The sequence below is a fragment of the Strix uralensis genome, chromosome 2, assembly GCF_047716275.1.
Source record: "Strix uralensis isolate ZFMK-TIS-50842 chromosome 2, bStrUra1, whole genome shotgun sequence".
Lineage (NCBI taxonomy): Eukaryota > Metazoa > Chordata > Aves > Strigiformes > Strigidae > Strix > Strix uralensis.
Genome location: NC_133973.1, coordinates 57,593,576 through 57,614,039, shown reverse-complemented (window position 1 = coordinate 57,614,039; position 20,464 = coordinate 57,593,576). Strand labels below are relative to the sequence as shown.

Sequence of the window (20,464 nt, the reverse complement as noted above, 5' to 3'; positions counted from 1 at the left end):
CTCAAGCTTATTCCACTCCTACTCAGAGAATATGGAAGAAGCCTTCAGAATGTGGAAACACACTTCATCATGGAGGAAAAACCAGCTCTGTGTGTATACATGTCCACAGAGAGCAATGAACTGCTAGCAGGTTCCAGATGCTTCTGTGTGGAAAATCTCAAGTTCCTCATCTCTTAGTATTCTGATTAAACCAGAAGCCAAGATGCCACCCAGTAATGTTCATTAACAGACAGTTTTCTTAATTGCATAACATTTATTTTTTAAATCCAATAAAGCTATTTTCCTCCAATGATCTTGTTTAAACAGTAATTAGTTTTTTATTTATTACTAACACACAACCGTCCTGGGGGCTGAAATCAGCTGAATTCATAAACAATTTGCGCTAACTCTAATTTGCAAGCTGCAGATCTACTACTGACATGCACTGTTGGCAACTCCATCCATACCTGCTTATTGAAAGGAACACCGCACAAATTTGGTCTCCAGATTTCAAATGGTTAATGGCACTTTTAATTCATAGTGGTTAGTAAAGAAATGTATACACATGGTAAATGTTCTGGTATTGATGCAATTTCCTCTCTTGTCTATAAGAATTAGGAACTGCTAAATAATTAAACTAAGCTTTTAAGTTTGGTCAAATAAGACTACATGCTCTTCCCATATTTAATCTGTGATTTCATCCAGTTTCTCTCCTAATTGTGAATGTAGGCTACCATTAAAATATTTGCTTTTCCCTTCTGAATTTAATTTTTACTCCTATTTTGTTCTGATTATCATTAGAAAGGATCCTGCAGTGACTTTAATTGTCTACTAGGCTAAACAATGTATTGTTACGGAGATACCCAGCAGGAGTTTACATACTCTGCATTAACCGGGGAACCTGCAAATTTTCTCTGAAGTTTTCAAGAGCAGTCACTGTAAATAAAGCAGCTTCAGAGGTCAGGGAGGTTCTCTCTGTGCTATTGTGGCAACATTCTCACACCTTGTACATCTGATTAGAAAACACAAAGAAATCCTGAGGCTATATGCACTAGTCAGCAACAAATCATGTCCTCCATCACTAGTCAGTGGAGGACCCACTACATCCATGCCATTCTTTACACACGCTTGTCTCAATCTTTCTCAAAGGTCTCCAGCCTTCCCAGAGAAGCTGTTCCAGAGGTCTGCTGTTCTTTACCATTAGGAAGTTTTTATAGTGTTTGCCTGGTTTGTCGGACTCTAAATTTGTGATGAATAAACAATAAACTGAATGCAAGTTGTGCTACTTCTTTAAGATATGTTAAGGAGATGGCTACTTTAAGCTGTTCTATATTGCAAAGTAGGTATTTTGGGGTAACTGTCAAACTATAAGGCACTGTGTTATTTCACACAGCCACATTCACCTCCAGTTTTACAGCTCTCATAAAATGCTTGATTGCTTCTCACGGACAAATACCTCCAAATAGATTGGTGAAGAGATATTACCAACTGAGAGTGTTTGGTTCTTCCCTCATGTCTTGTTATCCTTTTTCATTGCTTCAGCTGGAAATTGGCACAAAATTTATTTTCCCATCTCTTGGTGATACCATTATACCTTTTCAGAATGAATTGTGTATTTGTTTTTCATTTAAACATTACTTAACTATGCCACTTCACCAGGCTGCAACCACAGAGCAGAGAGGCAGCCATTCAGTTACATTCACCATTCATGCAAGTTAACATAGTAGAAGATAATGCTGCTAACAGAGGAGTTACAGCCTGTTCATTCAATCCATCCATCTATCTTTTCTTCCCAGTCCTGTGGAAGGACAATAATCAGCTGGAATCAAGGTCTTTTGAATAGATATTGCCATTGTTATAGTCCTAGATCTAATCCTTATGTCAGCAGAAAATTAAAAAGATACTTTTTGTGTAATCAGACTCGAGTTTTTAAATTCCCTGAAATTATAGTTGAAGCTGTTAATGAGAAACCACAGAGGACTGACAGAAAATCTACACGTGATTGTATTTATATGTTGGTATCTCTCTAATATTTTCATAGAGCTGATTCTTAGTTTCATCACCAGGAGATGATCCTGAAATAGGTCTACACATAGATCAATCCACTAATCCTTAGGTATCTCAAAGCTATGCATTTATTTTTAAGAGTTAGATGGTCATTGTCCAGTTCTTAACTTGTCTTAAATTTCAAACCTTAAAATTTTTCTGTCAGCCATTCCATGTACAGGAATGTCCTGGTTTAACCAGGATAGGGTTAAGTTTCCCCAGCAGTGGGGGGGGAGCTCTAGCCGGGTTATTCAGATACCATGCGGACAGACATCACATCCTGGCGCGTTACATTTTCCTGGCGTGGGAGCGCGGTGCACTCATGGTTTTGTACATCGTGCTTCTCACTGCTGTATTTGGTAGCTATTTTGCTCTGTTCATTGCTATCACTATTACTGTTATTGTTATTGTTGTTGTTTGTTGTGTTGCTATTGCACTGTTGTATTAAACCTTTCCTTACTTCAGTCTTGGGGCTTTGTATTTCACTCCCTTTGTGGGGGAGGGGTAGCGGCCGTGTGGTCTCAGACCCAGGCAGGAGCTAAACCACCACAAGGAAGAGTATAAAATATTTAAAGATTAGTATCTCACCAGTGCTAGAGAACAAAAGCACTTTTTATGGAACAGCATTTTAATAGTTAGTATTCTATGCCATAAAAGAGCATTTTTAGCTTTCACCTTATTTAAACTCTTCATTATTTCAAATCTTTCATCATGTTTTCTTTGTCACAAGTTTCACTCACATAGCTAACTACAAAAGTCATCTGATTTCTCTTCATGAAAGCATTTATGCTACAGGCACATCATTCCTATGGGACATAGTTCCTTCTCAAACATCTTTAATGAATAGAAAAAGACTTAAGCACATACTTATCATTAAGTATAAACATAAATCTTTTGGCTAGCTTAAACTCAAAGCTCTGGCAGGATTTCAGCTCATTAGAAATTTTGTCTAGTATTTCAGAAAGATAATATATAGTTTTGACTTGTATAACATTAACACATAAACTTCAAGGCAATTAATATAGCAATTTTTAACAGCTTAGTTATAATTGTAGGCAAGTCTTCCTGTTTGCTGAATACTCAGTCAATAAACCATTGCCTCTTTACAGCCTGAAATTCTGCTTAGTAATATAGTTCAGCATTATTGTAATTACATATTACTAAAACCAGGTTAAACTTTAGCTGAGGCAAATTAATTGGATCAAGATACAGAGATAAACACTGAGTTGGTGTATAGAATAACTCTATTGCTATCTGTTTAATTAAATTAATTTTCAGGAAAAAAAATCAACACCATTTTTTTCTGATACTGAATAGCTGCTTAAATGCATGTGTGAATCCTAGACTAGTTACATTAAATTACTTATGCTTGTCTTTGATCGGTTTTCTTATTCAAGTCAGCATCTTGAAGAGCTTTTACCACTGTTGTTCAAAATGTTATAGATAAAAATAGAGTGTTATCTGGGGAGTTACTGTCTAGAAACAGGAAATTTGAAGAGTTTTGCACTTTTTTGTTTCTGTCTTCAACCTGATTAGTATCAGATGTAATCAGTAAGAATCGTGTCCAATTAGATATTCTTATATTCAGAAATTGGCAAAAATAATTAAATACATCTGTTTATTGCTGATAACAAAATGAGGTAATACTTTTTTTTTTTCCCTGAGATGCACCTTTGAATTAATATTAATTAAGAGAATGGAATTCTATAAGACATAAGTGCAAATAATAAAAATTATTAGAGTATACAGTCGGTGACTTAAAATCAGTTTAACAAACATCTCTAAAAGTTTCACTGAGGAGATGTCATTAAATAGCATCTACAGGAATGTTGGGGTGTTTGGTTGTAGCCTTAATGATATTCAAGGAACATGTGGTATACCTGTACCCATTTAGAAAGTAGTGACTCTGAAAAGATACAATACATTTCAAGTAGAAAATCAGCTGACAGTGACCTCCCAGTAGTACTCTGTGAAGGAATATTCTTGTAGCTGTAAACAAGGCAGAGGGGCAGAAGAATAGGAATTTGATTTCAACCCTGAATAAAGGAGTTTTAAGGACTCCAGCTTTAAAGCACACTAGTCACAAGAAACAGAATCAGTTACCTTATTCCAGGACGGAATGTCATACAGAAGGAGACTCTCATGCATTTTGGAGGGTTTTTTTAAAAGACTGTCATGAGAGTATCCTATACAATGTATAAGTATCATCTTTAGAACCTCCTTTTTAGAATTTTATTTTAAAGGGCTCTAGAAGAGGTGTCAAAGCTGTTTCAGTGATGAGAAGCTGAAGAGAGAGATCAGAATACAGAGACACAGCCTTTCACAGTGCCAGTGATTAGTCATCACAGCAGCTAACAACTCACCTGCTAGACTGTATCTCTCAAAGCCTTCAGATCAAAACTGGATATTTCCATGGAAGTTACCTCTTAGTCAAGTCCAGACATTCAAATCTGTAGGCAGTATAGCTGGATGAAAACAAGTTTTAGTTAAGCCCAGGGATAACTTTGCTGGATGAAATTTAACAGTCTATACAAGGGGCTACAAGGACATTAGCTAATCTTATGAGCACCTGTAAATTCAAAAGGTATGCATTAGGAGGGTAACTACATTGCCCTCTTTGCCATGTTATAGGTTTTATCTGCTAATATTCATGTATCCTAGACTGCAGGATTGATAATGACATCCAGTATCATTTTAACAAAGAGAAATAATGTTTCCTCTGAAGCATTACTGTAGTATATTTGATTTGTCTAATTGGATCAATACTAGATAAAGCAAAATCATCTTCATCCATGTGGTGTTTAAGGCATAAATGAGACTCTGAGGAAGAGTATTAGAGTTGGATGTCTGTTGAAACTTTGCTGTATTAAATCATAACGACTGCTCCTGATCTTGGGGGTTTTTAGTATTATTTTGTCTAATAGGTGACTTTGAGTAAATTTGCCATATGAAACTGATCCTCCTCCTAGTCATCTGAAGAAAATGCTCAGAATGAAAAAATAGTCCCAGTGGAGTTCAATTTGAAACTATGGTATTAGAAGCTAATATCTTGCAATGTCCAGGATGTGATGGTAGAAAGGGAAATAGTTACAGTGAATGAAACCACAAGAACCTCCCCTTAGAAACAAGGTTAAAAACATGTTTTTAGGAGAGCTTTAATTTACTTTTCAACTATTTGCTGAAAGCTGTGGTATCAGTAGTCTTGACTGAGGTCTTAAAACCTCTACATTAGCAATCCCAAAAAAAATGATGCGGCTTGGTATATTAATTATGATACCTTACTTTGCTCACTTTGCAGGTAAGTAGGGAGTTTTTTATTTGGGTTTTTTTGTTTTGGTTTGGTTTTTTAATTATTTATTTTACCCTAGAATTCTCTAAATCCTAACTGATCAAGGAAGGCAGTGCTAATCTTTAATCAAGGATTAAAGTGTCAGTTGCTCAGTTTTACTTTGTAAGTCTTCAAACTGCTGTTTTATGAAGGAAAACAAAAATGGGAAAAAAGTACAAAAGTACTTAAAAGAGTAGATAGAAATTAAAATTACATCTGCCTGACACAAAATTAAAATTACATCTGAATGAAAAAGGAGAAAAAAATGGGTTCATTTTTGCATGTAAAGAATATATACTGGTACTTTTATATATAGGTCAACTGGACAACAATAAATTTATTTAAGGATTTTTATAAAACTAGGTCTTGCAGTACTTTTAAAAGTGTATGTATACACTTACAGCAACAGACTTAAAAAAACCCATAAAAGTTATTAAAGACTAATTTTTTTAAAAAATGTGTAGCATGATGGAAATACAAAAGATATTTCAGATATTTGTTATCTGTTTCTCTTCACAAAGTCAGCTAACTCTCCTTCATTGGCTGAGGTGAGACTGGTTTTCTGTGGGTAGTGAAATATTGCTATCAATGTGATAATATTTTTAAGATATTATTTTTCACCCAAATGAAAGCTGTGTCCCAGAAACCGCTCTGGATTATTTCCATTTCAAAATATGTTTAATGTTAGCTTTCATGAATCTTTTTCAAGTACAGCCCAGTCATTTCTGAACATACCTTTCTTAGTATATATGTTCAAATGACCAAAAGTCTAAAAGGAATGCCTATAGAAAAATAGGAGTATAACCAGCTGTTTTTAAACATCTTATTGATTTGTTCTGATATTTTTAAAAGCATGTTTTGTTTGTTCTTAGTAATGACTTTCTAAGTTTTTATACTCCATATGAAAATGCAGATGTAAAACTTAAAAGAAAAACTCCATTTCATTTGAAAGCAATTCCATAAATACAAGAACATTTGTGATGGAAATCTAGTTTTATGTCCTCAGATAGAAAAGAGTAATTTCACAGAAATTTTAATGTCTTTATCTGAAGTCATTACTCTATGTGAGAAATAGGTGTTTTTATAGTTAAAAACAGAAAAACCAAACAACATTTTATCTGCTTAAACCTTTATTGTGGGATGAAATTAATCTTGCCTTTGAGTTACTATTTCTGTTTATGAACTACAAAGGGAGAGTATGGTTAAGTGTAGGTGTTTAAATGTGGATATTTAAAGTGTAAATAATGGAGTTTAAAGTAGAATAATCTCACGTGGTTTATTAGTTAAAAATTCAAAACTCAAATGCAGCTAAAGTTTAGTCATGTAACATGCTAAAAAGAATGAGGTGTGACCTGAAAGGCATGTCAAGTAGGGGATCGTTCTGTTATTCAGAAGAAATTGTAAGAGTTCATCACTATGCTGCCTGGAAAAACCCTTTAAACTGTTTGCCAGTTGAGGATTGACTAAGAGCACTTCAGTGACCTCCAGGATTTGGCTTATGCCATCATGCCTGTGGTGAGGGAGGAAATGCAGACTTTGCAGCCTGCCAACTTTTAGACTGGTTAGCAATTGCCTCTGAAGAGGGAATATCTAAATGTGTTATCAGTTTAGCCGTCTGGATCCTCTGCAGTTAATATCAAATTTGTTTCTTCAGGTGTATTGTCTTGTTCATGGCCCTTTTTTTGCCTTTTTTTTTTTTTTCCTTTTAGCTGGTCAAAGCATAGTAATAGATTTACTTCAGACATGCTCCCAGTCATTTTTTTCATTGCTGCCTGTATATGTGCAAGAATTTTCTCTCAAAATATCCATCATCTATGGACTCATCATTTTTCTGCATTAACAGTATACATTTAGTTTATGTGCACGTAGTATCCATAGAGGGCTTTACTTGAAAAATCAAAATTATACCCAAAGACTCTGGAATGTGATGTCAGGAACTACCAAAGATGAAAAATTATGGAAATTGAAGATTGTTTTGAGATTGCATGGGAAATATTCCAAGCAGTGAGTCTGAGTAAACTTGAATAATCCTTACATTTAGTTTAATACAAGCATAGAATTTCTTTTTTCCTAAAGTATTCATTACCACTGTATTTAGCTGTAATTGTTTCCTTGTGTTCCAGTATTCCTGTCCATAACAAAGGGAATGCAAATATTTAAATAATGATGTACTGAAATGATAGGATAAAATTAATGGAGCATTACTTTTAATGAATGCAATAATGACCTTTAGTTTGCTTTGGTCTAATCCCATTTTAATATAATCCTGGCTTTTTTTGTGATATTGACCACTAGAACAATTGTTAACTGCCATTTTTGCCCAGATCTCCTTCAAATTCACAGCATGGAAATATGTCGTATCTTTTCATTAGTTTAATAATGACATAACTATTTCATACTGTAAATTTATCTGTGCTATTGACAATATGTATTTCCTGGTAAAATTCCTTCATTAAAAATATTATATGCACATATACAGCAATTGTGAAAAGAGCATTTCAGTTTTGCACATTGATCAGTATAAAGGTATTTCCAGAGATTTTTCAGTAAATTGTTGCCAAAATGAATTTTAGTGTCATCCTTCATTTTCATACAAACTTTAATATGATCAATAACTATCAAGTCATTATTAATTGTGTACATAATGTATCTGACAAACTTTTACAGAGACAATAAAATTTGAGCCAGAAACTATAGGAAATATATTTAGATCATGTGCAGACACTTGCAGAACAACATTGTAAGTTTGTAAAAGTAAGTGTATATTTTCTAGAACTTTTCACAAGTTGAAAGTATTGTCTGAAATTTTCCACAGCAAAGCTTTGTTGTGAAGGCATCCCAAAAGTTTAAGAATAATAGGAACTGTATGCACATTTAATCTAGTCCTCCGCTCTGTTTGCAACTCCTACTTTGTCACCTCCTGGGCTTGCAGTTCTTAAACCCTACATGTAATTTATTTGATACATGATCTTTAGGCAAAGTTAATGACTGTCTTTCTAACTGTTTTGAGTGCTGACTGCAGCATTGGTTTCTCAGAAGGCAGTAGCAAAACACTTGTTTGCCTCACTCAAGTGCACCTTTCATTATATGTGTCTATAGCTGTGGCTCTCTTTACGTTCAGATATCAGCTACGCTCAAATGTATTCAACTGGCCAAGACAACCTCCTAAGAGCACATACCTCTGTTTACTTGAGTGTCCTTTATTTACACCTCACAGCCAGCAGCGGGCCAGAGCTTTCGGTCATGCAATACCCTGAAGATGCCAGTGTGCTCCTTAACTCCACGGTGTGGATGCTGTGTGTATTTGAGTACCCCAGCGAGGAGAATGAGGAGCCAGTGGTGTACTGGAGGAAAGGCCCTGACTGCCGCAACCAGCAGAGCCTCCAGTCAAGCTCCGGCATGGGCAGGCCTCAGGTACACATTACAAAGGACACCCTCAGGGGATTCTCCATCTTAAAACTGAGCAACGTCGACCAGAACGCCAGTAACTCCTATTTCTGTGATGTGACGTTAACACAGAAAATCCAGGGCAAACGTGGAAATGGCACCAAGCTGACCGTGCACGGTAAGGAGCGTTTGGGTGTGGCAGAAACAGACATGATGTGCACAAGGTGAATTAAATTTCCATTCAGCCTTACTGCCTTCTCTCCCAACACTCACCTCTGCTGTAAGAAAGGTGGGAAAAAGCAGTCTACAGTTGTATGAGTAGGGGAGGAAGACACGCCTTTTGTTTGAATTATTTATACAGCTGGACAGACAGACTTCTCAGGGACAAAGACGTTTCTTTGCATCTAAACCAGTTCACCGTGCAGTAAAACTTTGATTCTGTATTTTATGTGTTCTAAATATTTTACACATTTACATATATAGCACTAATTTATATATATATAATTATTTTCTTAATATTCTCCACAAACATTTGTTGGATCTTTACTTCATACCATAACAACAAATAAACAAAAAAATCCCCAACAATCTTTCATTATAATTTTCTTCACTCTTTATAAACCAATGGTCTGTTTAGAAATATGCATTTTGTGCTTTCTCTTCCAGTTACTGAAAAATGAACAGTAAATTCACACAGCAGTGTGAGGGATTTTAGAAAGCGTAAAGTAGAAATATGTGGGATTTAAAATCATTTTCAACACCTTATAACTCTTCCCCTATCCTCAAATTATGAACTCAATTTCTGTAATCCTGCTAGGGATGTGACCTCAGTGACCAAGATACATTATTTCAGATGAGTCAAGTTTTCTTCATGTGGACTTTCCAGACAAATCTGACTAGCAAATGCTAAAAGTGTCTAATTCTAGATTTCGCATTATGTTTAACAATTTTCCAATGCCATTCTTCTGAGTCCCTAAAAAAACACAGTGGCCAATGAAATGTCTTTGACTATTGCACCATAAGCATATGTTTGGTTTAGTTTAAAAAAAAAGAAGAAAAAGTTGTCTGACACTTAGGAAGATTATTTAGTCTTTTAGATTGGCTTTTACATCATTACCTATGTGTGTGCTGCATAACAAAGATGTTTTCAGATATGCCACTTCTAGCAAACTGAGAATTTTGTTTATTATTTGTTTCATAAGTAGCTTACAACAGGTTCAAAAATCTCATGTCTGAAGTAAAAAGAAGACAACAGTTCTCTTATGAGAAGCTTAAACTTTTAGCCTGAAAAAACAACGAAAGAAAATGTGATAAAGAGAACTGTGCTGCCTGATCAATCCTCACTAATCTTTCAAATTAAATATATCAGAAAAACAACTTTTTTTTTTCTTTTTCAAATACTTAATTTTCTTTCTCTTTGTTTCAGATTTCAAATGCAAAGACTGTGTAAGATCAGATAAGACCTGGTGGGGTTGGTTCCTTCTTCTTGGATACACCATCTTTGTCACCACAGTTATCATAGCTTTTGGTGTAAGTAATAACTTTGGAAATAAATGCTACAAACCTAAAGATGGATGGCATCTTCTGATGGAAAGAAATGATAAACAGATTATCCTGAATATGCACCTGTGGCAAAGTAAAAAGTCACTTTGTTTTCTCTTAACTAAAGCATTAGAGTTATAACCCCCTGTCTGTGAATGTTTTCAGGGCACAGCCCTAAAAAAAAAAAAAGGAAGCTGTGACATATAGAGAAATTATATCTGTTTTTTTTTCTGAGCTTGTCAGGTAGCTATTTTCTTTGTTGCTGGCTGACCTTGTTACTTCTACCTGGAAACAAAAGAAAAGGAGAAAAAAATCACCTAAATTATTAGCAGTTTGAAACACATTCTGCTCCCTATGTGTTTCAGAGCTCCAGCTCCTAATTTCATAAAATCCCCTGGACACTCATCAGTGTCTGCTCATCTTCTGTCCTACTCACGTTCCAGCCAACCAACCAGTTATGCCAGAGTTTTATTCCCACTCCTACCAACTAGTTGCTACAGACCACTGCCTGACATTTACCTGGCCAGCAGTGCAGCACCCTGGCAACTTGAAAATTTGAAAATATTTTGCAAAAGAAGGAGAAAACATTTTTTTTGGATACAAAATGGTCTAAGGCCAGGGTGATTTCTTATGTTTCCCATGATATTTTAAAAATTCTTCCCTGTTTCCTAGTTGTGGCTGTTTCGCACATCAGGAAAAACTTCATAATCATTTTAATCAATTATTTTTTATGGAACCAAAACCTAAGAAGCCAGCTATTAACGAATAGCTCTACTTTGATACTACTTGGGAATATCCTTTATGTAAATGAAACCATTTGGAAGGAAATAAAAATGAGCTGAAGAAATCTGAGCTATGCTATAACTTGATGCAAAAGAGCATCACAGTCTTTGAAGGCAATGCACGGTGCTACACTCGTGTGTAACCCTCAACAGTACAACATGCTCTACTTAGATTTACAAGGTCCTTACTTGCAAATGTAGTTCAAAGATTATCATTTATAGGATACCTAAAAAATTCTTTGTGCTTTACCAACATCTCTCCTCAAAACCAATATTGTAGAGTCCCTCAAAAGTTAACAAATGCAGTCAGATTGGACCAAGAGGGAATCGGTACCAAACTTAACAGGCTTAGAGGAAGAAAAATTAGCTCTTGAGGACTCAGTGTGGTTTTAAAATGGTGGCTATTTTAAGTTCAGAAAGAAGGATCTTTCAGGTATCCAAATCCTGATTGAAACGCAGAATTTCCTTCACATTGTTCTCTTTCTCAGCTTCTGTATTTTAAAGGTGCTACTTAAGTGTCACTGAACCTGGCATGGTGGCAACAGCTCCCTCCCTGCTGATACCGCCACACAACCAAGAACTTCATTATTATATAAGACTCAGTAGCAGTGACATAAATTACAAGACTTACAAAGACATTTGTGGTATCCAACTGCCCTTCTAGGTCAAGTAAAGTTTGGGTTTTGTTTTCTTTAACAACCAGTTGTTAAGTACTGTTACCTCAAAGCCACATCAAAACCAGAAACGGTCACAGAGTTCAGACATTAGGAGACAAGGTATGTGTATTTAGGGAGACAGTAAACTTGTGCTAGAGAGAGACATGGTAAACAGTCAAACCTTGCTAAAATACAATAGCAGCAGAAGCCTTCCAGAAGCCGTTTCACATCTGAATATACAAAGTGAGCTAACCTAGACTCTCCTAAAATGAGTCACTGTGAACACAATTAGCAAGCAGTAGCAAACTCTACTGGGTCTGGGTGGGATGGAGTTTAACTTTCTTCATAGCAACCCGTATGGTGCCTTGTTTCAGATTTGTGGTTAAAAAAGTGATAACACGCCAATGTTTTGGCTGAATGGTGCCTGAAGAGCATCAAGGCTTTCTCTTTTTCTCACTCTGCCGCCCAGCAAGAAGGCTGAGTGTGGGTAAGAGGCTGGGAGGGGACGCAGCTGGGACAGCTCACCCCAACTGACCAAAGGAATATCCCATACCATATGGTCGGCAATAAAAGCTGGGATAGGAGAAGATGATCAAAGGGGTTTTTTGCTTCCAAGGTGACCATCGCTCAGAGATTGGCTGGGCACTGGTCCGCTGGATGGAGGCGGTGAGTGATTTCCTCTGCATCACTTGCTTTTGTTGGGCGGCTTTTTTTTTTTTCCCCTCTTACCTTCACCTATTAAATAGATGTATCTTGACCTATGACTGTTTTTTCTTTTGTTCTTCCTATTCTCACCCCTGTCCTGCTGGTGAGGGAGGAGTGAGCAGCTACACGAGTGCTTGACTGCTGGCCAGGGTCAACCCATCGCACAAACTAAAGACTGACACTGAAATTTAAAAAAATAAGGAGTTCATAACTTCTTAAAGGTCATTTCTTTACTAAATGACAAATGTTTCCCATCATGAAAATGTACATTTTTTCAAAATCAGAGTGTAAACTAATGGAAGAGGGACTAGAAGACTCGAAGGTCCTTTGGCCCTCATAGGCCACTTCTTAAACACAGCATGTTGTAACTGGTTAAGTCCTTCAAGGAGTTTTGGTACAGAGCTGTTAACCTCAAGAAGAGGTCTGACCTACCTTTTCTGAGTCTAAAGTCCTCTCAGCTGTTCCCTTGCTTCTTACTTCTGACAAACTTTTCCTGTGCTTCCAAATCCAGACTAGGGCACAGCACTGCACTATTCCAATAACACCTGTGTGACAAGTGTGTCTATTTTATGGAGAAGCTATCACAGCTGTCACTTAGGGATTATTCCCAAAAGACGACATCCATCTTATCCACTCTCCCCAAAAAATTGTTTATGCTACATAAGAATAAAGAATGAATGAAAATGTCTCTACCCCCACTCCCGTGCTCTACTTTTTTCTAAAGTAACAGCATACATGCACCTTCAAATATAGCATTGGGAATTGGAGAAGTATTAAATTAAATCACTGGTATACAGTCAGTTTCTGCCTATTTCACGAGTACGACATGAAGCAACCTTAGAATTCAGCATATTAGAAGCTAATTCACTGAAATAATTTAACATTGCTTAATAATAGTTCTTACTTCTATTTTAAAACAAAACATACCATAATTGTCTACTGTAACATAATTGTCCACATCTGACCATATTCCACTTATTAAGTTAGAACCAGATAAGCTATAAACCAATAAATATTTAGGTGTTAGTATTTTAGCTAACATGCTACTAACATTTATTAATAATAATAGTGAATAATCTGTCAATTCATGAAGGTGTAGTTAAAATTAATATTCCCATGTTTTATTTTGACTGTGCTCTGCATAACAACTTTAGAAACAATTCAGAATAAACACTGGGTTGCTATCACAGTAAAGTTATTAATATCTTCACTGAAAAGATAGGGTATCTGATGGAAACGTTTTTACTGCTTAACAATATATTTTGTGGAATATTACAACAGATTCACCAGTGCTGTAAAAAGTGCAAGAATGAGTCAAGAAACACAGATAGCAGTGCTACCCTGCCAAGTGAATGGATTTATGACCGGCCATCCAAACCAGTTAATAATGGGTTTAATCAAGAATATGAAGATATGTCACTAATACGAACTTTCAGTGACATTGGAAGGAAAATGATATGAAAAAGGAGGTGCGTGCATTTGTAACTGTAAGATAAGAACATGTGTGATGTGTGCTACTTCTATCAATTTAGAAAAGAAACATACACACAAATCACTTCATTAACTTGGAATATTTTTTGTTCAGATTTTATCATCTGTTTATGTATTTATTTCAAACTAAGGAAGTTACCACTCCATGCAGCTACAAATGAAATGAGCTTTAGTATATTAACTATCATCAAAATACTTTAAAAGCTAAAGGTATTCAAACCTCTTTTTGATGCCAACATATCTGACCATACATTTTGGGTTTTTTCTACTTCAGACACAAGGACACAGTTGAAATTTTGTTTTTACCGAAGTTAAAGAGCTTCTTTGCTTTACAAATGCAATTCTGTAATGCAGTATCTGTCCACTGTAATGACAAGTTTAAAGAAGAGCTTGTCAGAGGGTAATTCCTCATGTGCTTCCCAGTGCACTCTCTGATCTTATTTCTAACTCCTTGCACAGCCCCCACGCTTACAAATCCCTGCAACTTCTTCCACTCTTAGCTATGCCACTCATGTAATGCATATTGGGTACATGCATCTCTCAATAGAATGAAAATACTTAATCTGTTTTAAAAAGCTGTAACTGTTTTTTTTTTCTGAAGAAACATTAATTGCTGAAATCATCTTGACATGTAGATAGGCTACATAGATACAAGTTTACTGCTACAGGGCTTATCCTTACTGCTTATGTGCCATATCTAAGATTGTAATATAAACTATTTGGATTCAAAAAATGTCTGTTAAACTTCTTTTAAAGTGCTTAGAATTCTTGTGGAATCTATGTAAATAACAACAATAGAACTAAGCTGCACAGAAAGAGCTTATCATAATTTGCATAGTAATGAAGTATTTAAGGAAGAGCTGCCTTGGTATAGTTATGTATGTGTGACTTGTAGGAAATTAATACTTTGATAAAGTATTTAAATTGTTGAATTTTTTTCTTTTTTTTTCCCCAGTCAAATATTACAAGCTAAATATTGTGTCTCAAATTTGCTTACCACTGAAAATATATTATGTGAAAAGAAAAAGTTCATAGAATAAAATAACAGAGGTTACAGCCTTATACATTAATTGTGCAGTAGTTACAAAAAGTGAGTAAACTGTTCACTCAGAAGGGGACAGCCAGTCATATAGCTGACACTCAGGGCTGGACATTAAGAAGCAGATACCCAATGCTAGCTGGATTCAGCTTCAACTTCATCACTAGCTTCTGTTTCTAAACTATTTCCTTATTCTGTCAGTAAAGATGCCAAATAATTTTCATTTAAGAAATTGATCTGAGCATTTGATTCCTTTTGGTGAAAGTGCTAGCCAATACACTTAGAAAAAAGTGAAATGTGATTTTCAGAGGGACAGATAGACTGTGCTTGAGCATTTGAAGAAGGGGAAAACAATCATGAAGAATCCTCTTTTTTTTCCTGATTTATTTTATTTGGACAGTGGGAATTAAACAATGGTTTTCCCTCCTCCTCTACCTTATCTGGGAACTGACTGCATCTGCAGTCATACATATTTAGGTTTCCAGAGTCAGTAAATCAAATGCTAATTGTCGATGTAATTAATTTCTTTTCCAGTGAAACTATCTCTTTGGAAACACTTCAAATTTCCTATTTTAAGATTCTTTAAAAAAAAAAAAAATCCTTGCTCCATATAATGTATGTTTAACTCTTCATTTTAAAGTTGAAATAATAAATTAAGTTAAATATTAAGATGTTAAAGACAGGGAATGTTTATACATTTAACATGGAGCTTTAGAGGACAGAAACAGCCATTGCATCCTTTAAAATGCAAGGTGTGATGTCCATCTGAGCCAAAGATGCAGTTTTGTGAAGGGAACTGAAGGCAGCAGTCACTGAACCAAAGTCACTTTCAAGTACCAGAAGCACAAAGAGGTCAACGCATTCAGTAAAACCTTCCGGCGCTGGCATTTTGGCAAAAATGACAAGGATTCATACCTAATCTAGCAGACATAACTAGAAGGTGCATTTAAAAAGCATCTCATTCAGATAACTCATGTACTCAAATGGGGCTGCTTTCTTTCCACCTTATAACACTGCCTCTACTTCAGATCAATGGCCCTTCAAATGAAGGCCAAGGTGATTTCTGCACTTTTTCACATGCTTCTCAGAGCAGCTAACCTATTTTCTACATAGTGTTTCCAAAGAAGTTGGACATAAACTTTGTCTGAAAGGTTAAATATTCAGAAAGTTCTGAGGGACTGAAAACAAGTAATAAGCAGTATGTTCCATCATCTAACACCAACAGCACAAGGATAGTGAAAAGGCACTATTTGTTATGTTGCAGTCAACAAGGTCATGGATTTTTATGACAGCTTAGCACAGAATGAAATATCAGGGCCGAATTCAGAATAAGTTTAGAACACAAACAATTCCTAATATTAGACATATGAAATATCAATTTTTCCATTTATACTTCTTTTTAAAAAAGTGCACATTGTTAAGAATGTTAATATTTATATGAAATGCTGATCTTGCAGTAAGGCAAAGAATCACAGAACCATTGGTTAAAGGAGACCTCTGGAGATCATGTATTCTACCCCCCCAACTCAAGCAGGGTAAGATCGAGCTGGTTGCACAGGACCATGTCTAGATGGCTTTTGAATATCTGCAAGGAGGAAGACTCCACAACCTCTCTGAGCAACCTGTCCCAGTGCTCAGTCAGTCTCACAGTAAAGCGTTTCCTGATGTTTCAGATTGTGCCCATTGCCTCCGGTCCTGTCACTGGGGACCACTGAAAAGAGCCTGGTTGTGTCTTCTTCATTCCTTCCCACCCAACCACCAGGTATTTATACAATTTGATAAGATCCATCTGAGCCTTCTCTTCTCCAGGATACATAGCTCCCTCAGCCTCTCATATGTCAAATGCTCCAGTCCTTAATCATCTCTGTGGGCCTGCAGTGGACTCACTTCAGCAAGTCCATATCTTTCTCATACTGGGGTACACAAAACTGGACCCAGCACTCCAGATGTGGTCTAGCCACTGCGGAGTAAAGAGGAAGGGTCACCATCTTTGAACTGCTGGCAATGCTCTGCCTAATGCAGACCAGGATGCTGTTGGCCTTCTTTGCCATGAAGGCATGGTGCTGGCTCATGGTCTGTTTGTTGTCCCCAGTACCTGCAGGTCCTTCTGTGCAAAGTAGATGCAGGACTTTGCATGTCCCTTTGTTGAACTCGATGAGATTCTCTTCAGCCCAATTCTTCAGCCTGACCAGGTCCCTCTGGACCATGTGTGTATCTTCAATTCCAAATGACTCAAAACAAGAACCTCAAATTTGTGATCTAATATATGAAGGACTGAGTCTTAGCCCTCTGGGAACTGGAGACAGAACTCCTGCTAATTTTAGTAGGACTCAAGTTTACCTTCAAATATCCTGAATATATACTCTGACAGGAAACACGTAGACAAGCTAAAGGAAAACAGTAACTGAAACAGTAACTTTCAATTACTTCATCTGGTATTAAGGATTATTCAATATATGCTCAGAAAGGTTTTTAACAGTAATTACAGATTTCAAGATGGATTGTGTACAGATAGAGTGTAGAAAACTGGTCTGATAACACTTAGAATTTTTGAACCCCAGAAAAGTGTATATAGTGTAGAGCATGACATACAGTTCCTGGATCTAGAGAAGGGAAAAGGGATGGGAAAAAGGATGGAAATTGATGTTTATATGAAGAATGAGATAGGAGAAAGGATGGGTATTGAAGTTCATGCAAAGAACTGATCTTGAAGGAATAAAGCACCAATCTAGGCATCAGTCATTCATAGAATACCTTCACCTGGATGATGAGCATTACTGCTTAGCCTAGTAGTCCCAGCCAATTACTAGTTGTATTAGCCAGTAAAATAATTGTTGCATACTTACGGTGATCTTCATTTCCAGTCTTCACTCAAAAACGTGACCAAAGGTTGAAGGTCAGAGCAGAGTTCAGTGTCTTTTTAGGAAAACAAGAGCTGTTAGAAGAGGCAGAATTACTTCAGAATATCCCAGACAGGACATTAACACATTCAGATATAAATTATTTGCACTTCTGAAAAATGAAAAATTATGAAATTCAAGAGTGCAAGCATTAATTGAATGCAACATCCCAGCTACTATCCAATTTTCAGGCAGGAATGAGTTCAAAGATTCTTTTGTTTCAACAACTGAAGCGATTCTCCTCAACGGGTCTAAAAAGAGATGAAGCTGTCCTCTTTGCCTCAGCATGCAAAGAGACTGAAGTTTTAACTGAAGACTTGGTCTATCCTGCCTTTTTAGAAGGCATGTCTATACCAAAAGCCTCTAGCTGCAGCATTTCCTTTTCAAACACCTGCAGCAAGCTACGTGCACATGTTCAAGGTCTCAAGGAGATAATAATGATTTCATTACAATATCACAAATTATAAAGCTACATTAGACTAGAATGAACAGTGTAAAAAACAAAAACCAACAAAACAGAAAAAGCCACAGTTGGATGTTACCTGGTCCAAGTAGATCAGGGTATGAACTTAAAACTGTAGCTCAAGTTTCAATGCACCCAAGAAGCTAACTGTTGGGAGGCTCCCATACTGCAACTGCACACAACTGTACTTCGGAATGAAATTACCAGTATCAGCAATTCATTAACAATGCAGCAGTAGCCTCCTTGCAACAGACCTTACCAAGAACACCTCTCTTCTGTTGTCCCCTTCATCCCACAAGGCTCCCAGTGAATATCAGGGTGGTTTCCAGAGTCTTGGTCCCAGTTTCACAGCACCCTAGATCTGGCTTGAGTTCCCAGGGGTGAGCACTAGTTTCTCCCAATGGAATGAGCTCTCACATTCGCTGTTTCTTATGGCAAAAGTTGAGCTGTCGTTGCCAGGCTAAGTTAAGGAAACTGACTCAACCAAGCTTTCTGCTGTCTGACAGAACACGTACATGTAGCTACACACGAACAGGGGTGGGAGAGAGAAAACCAGGAGCAGGTTATCTATAACTTCATTAATTATGTAGAATACTAACAGTTAAAGACAGAGTTCCAGGGCCCTTTGGGGTACTTCCATGGTGCTCTGGGGTACTTTCAGATTTTTTCTTTCATAGTTGGTAGCTTTTCTGGAGTTTATTTGTAGTTTGATGAGGAAAGATGGAAACTTACTGCATTTTTCTGTTCTCACATTGAAACTCCTATTTTCTCAGAATGTTGTATATCCTTATCAAGATTATAATTAAAATGGAAGGCATGAAGTCTTACACAGCTGTCCAATTCGCAAATATGGAGAACAATTTTCTTAATGCTTCTCTCCTTCCCTAGTACAGTTACAATTGCACAAGTTCTCTCCCTTGTAATTACCCAAGACTGATTAAGAAAAACATGTTTCAGATTTCCCATTACTTTGTGGCATATGAAAAAATTGGTGGTAACTGATCTGACTAGAGGAGGAACAGTACTTACATACAGCTTACATTTTCAAACATGTCTATTCTTTGGGGAAATATTAAATGATTTGAGAAAAAATTACTCCCCAACCAAACAATACCTAAATCATGTGAGACAAAAAAAATCATGTAGATCACATCTCTGGAATACAACGGGATCTCAGACTAGTTTCCTAAAATCATTAAAAATATTTCAGCTTAGAAGAATCTGTGCTTCCTAAAACACTCCTTACCATCTATAGACCAAGAGAGAAAGATACAGATGCAGTACAGAAATGAACTATTCTTAATAATTTCTTAGAATTTGTATGTCTTGCCTATTTAAATATACTTCTGTATGGAATATTTAAATAAGAAAAAAGTACCTTAGCATATCCATAGCATAATCTGAAGTAATACCAGAATAGATATATTAACATTGTGCTTTATCATAAAAATATGTTCATCCTCAGGATAAAATATTACCTTGTCTCATCTTCTAGATTTGACTGTGCCTGTAGTAATGATTTTCAAAACAATTTTTGAAATCTGAGTTAAAAAAAAACCCAAAATAATGGTTTCCCAGACAACACAGCTAAGAGAGGTAGCAACGTTTCAGCAGAAGTGGCACATTTTTAAAAGAAATTTTAAGTACTGTTTGCAATTGTCTTCATTGCAACCACTTATCGACAGCATCATGGTACAAAATAGGTATGAGTTTTAGAAAGTTTCATTTCCTTCAGCCTTTTAAGATGTTAATAACGTATTTTTTTAAAAAGTTATGCAGCCTATTTGCATAGCAAGTCCACCAGAAGATGAAATTCTGACAAGTGCAGGTTCTGCTTTCAGCCACACAAGGAGTACACCTAAAACCCCCTTAACAGAACTTACCCCTTAAGAAGTATTCTTAAAATTACAAATTCATATATTTCGTTGTGGTTTGACAAAAGAGATTGCTGAATAATCTTGAGTCTTTCTATACATGCAGCAGTATCCACTCTGAACACTAGCATTATGACTGAACAGACTTCTGTTCTCATTCAACTTTTATGGTCCAACGTAAAGAAACCCTTACTTTATCTTACCACAGTGAACACTTCTACATCTCATGTCTGCATTAATACGATTTTATTCTTCCTGAAAAATCTTATATT

The 20,464-nt window shown here is 36.3% G+C and overlaps 1 protein-coding gene across 2 annotated transcripts; it reads left to right on the top strand.

The window, feature by feature from the left end:
• The first annotated feature begins 5,209 nt into the window (after nucleotides 1–5,209).
• LOC141939331 (uncharacterized) lies at nucleotides 5,210–18,510 on the top strand. Of its 2 annotated transcripts, none has more exons than XM_074858869.1 (4): nucleotides 5,210–5,323; nucleotides 8,571–8,918; nucleotides 10,167–10,270; nucleotides 13,707–18,510. In XM_074858869.1, exons 1-4 carry the CDS (start codon nucleotides 5,272–5,274, stop codon nucleotides 13,884–13,886), a joined length of 684 nt encoding a protein of 227 aa, XP_074714970.1. In that variant the 5' UTR covers nucleotides 5,210–5,271; the 3' UTR covers nucleotides 13,887–18,510. The 2 variants fall into 2 exon arrangements, with proteins under 2 accessions (XP_074714970.1, XP_074714971.1); XM_074858870.1 differs by having other exon boundaries at nucleotides 10,167–10,376.
• The last annotated feature ends 1,954 nt before the right edge of the window (nucleotides 18,511–20,464 follow it).

Excerpts from the sequence above, each read along its gene's own strand:
- LOC141939331 (XM_074858869.1), top strand. The coding sequence starts at position 5,272 with ATGATGCGGCTTGGTATATTAATTATGATACCTTACTTTGCTCACTTT. Across the intron at positions 5,324-8,570 it reads TTACTTTGCTCACTTTGCAG|CCAGCAGCGGGCCAGAGCTT; the intron begins GTAAGTAGGGAG and ends TACACCTCACAG. Across the intron at positions 10,271-13,706 it reads CAGTTATCATAGCTTTTGGT|ATTCACCAGTGCTGTAAAAA; the intron begins GTAAGTAATAAC and ends ATATTACAACAG.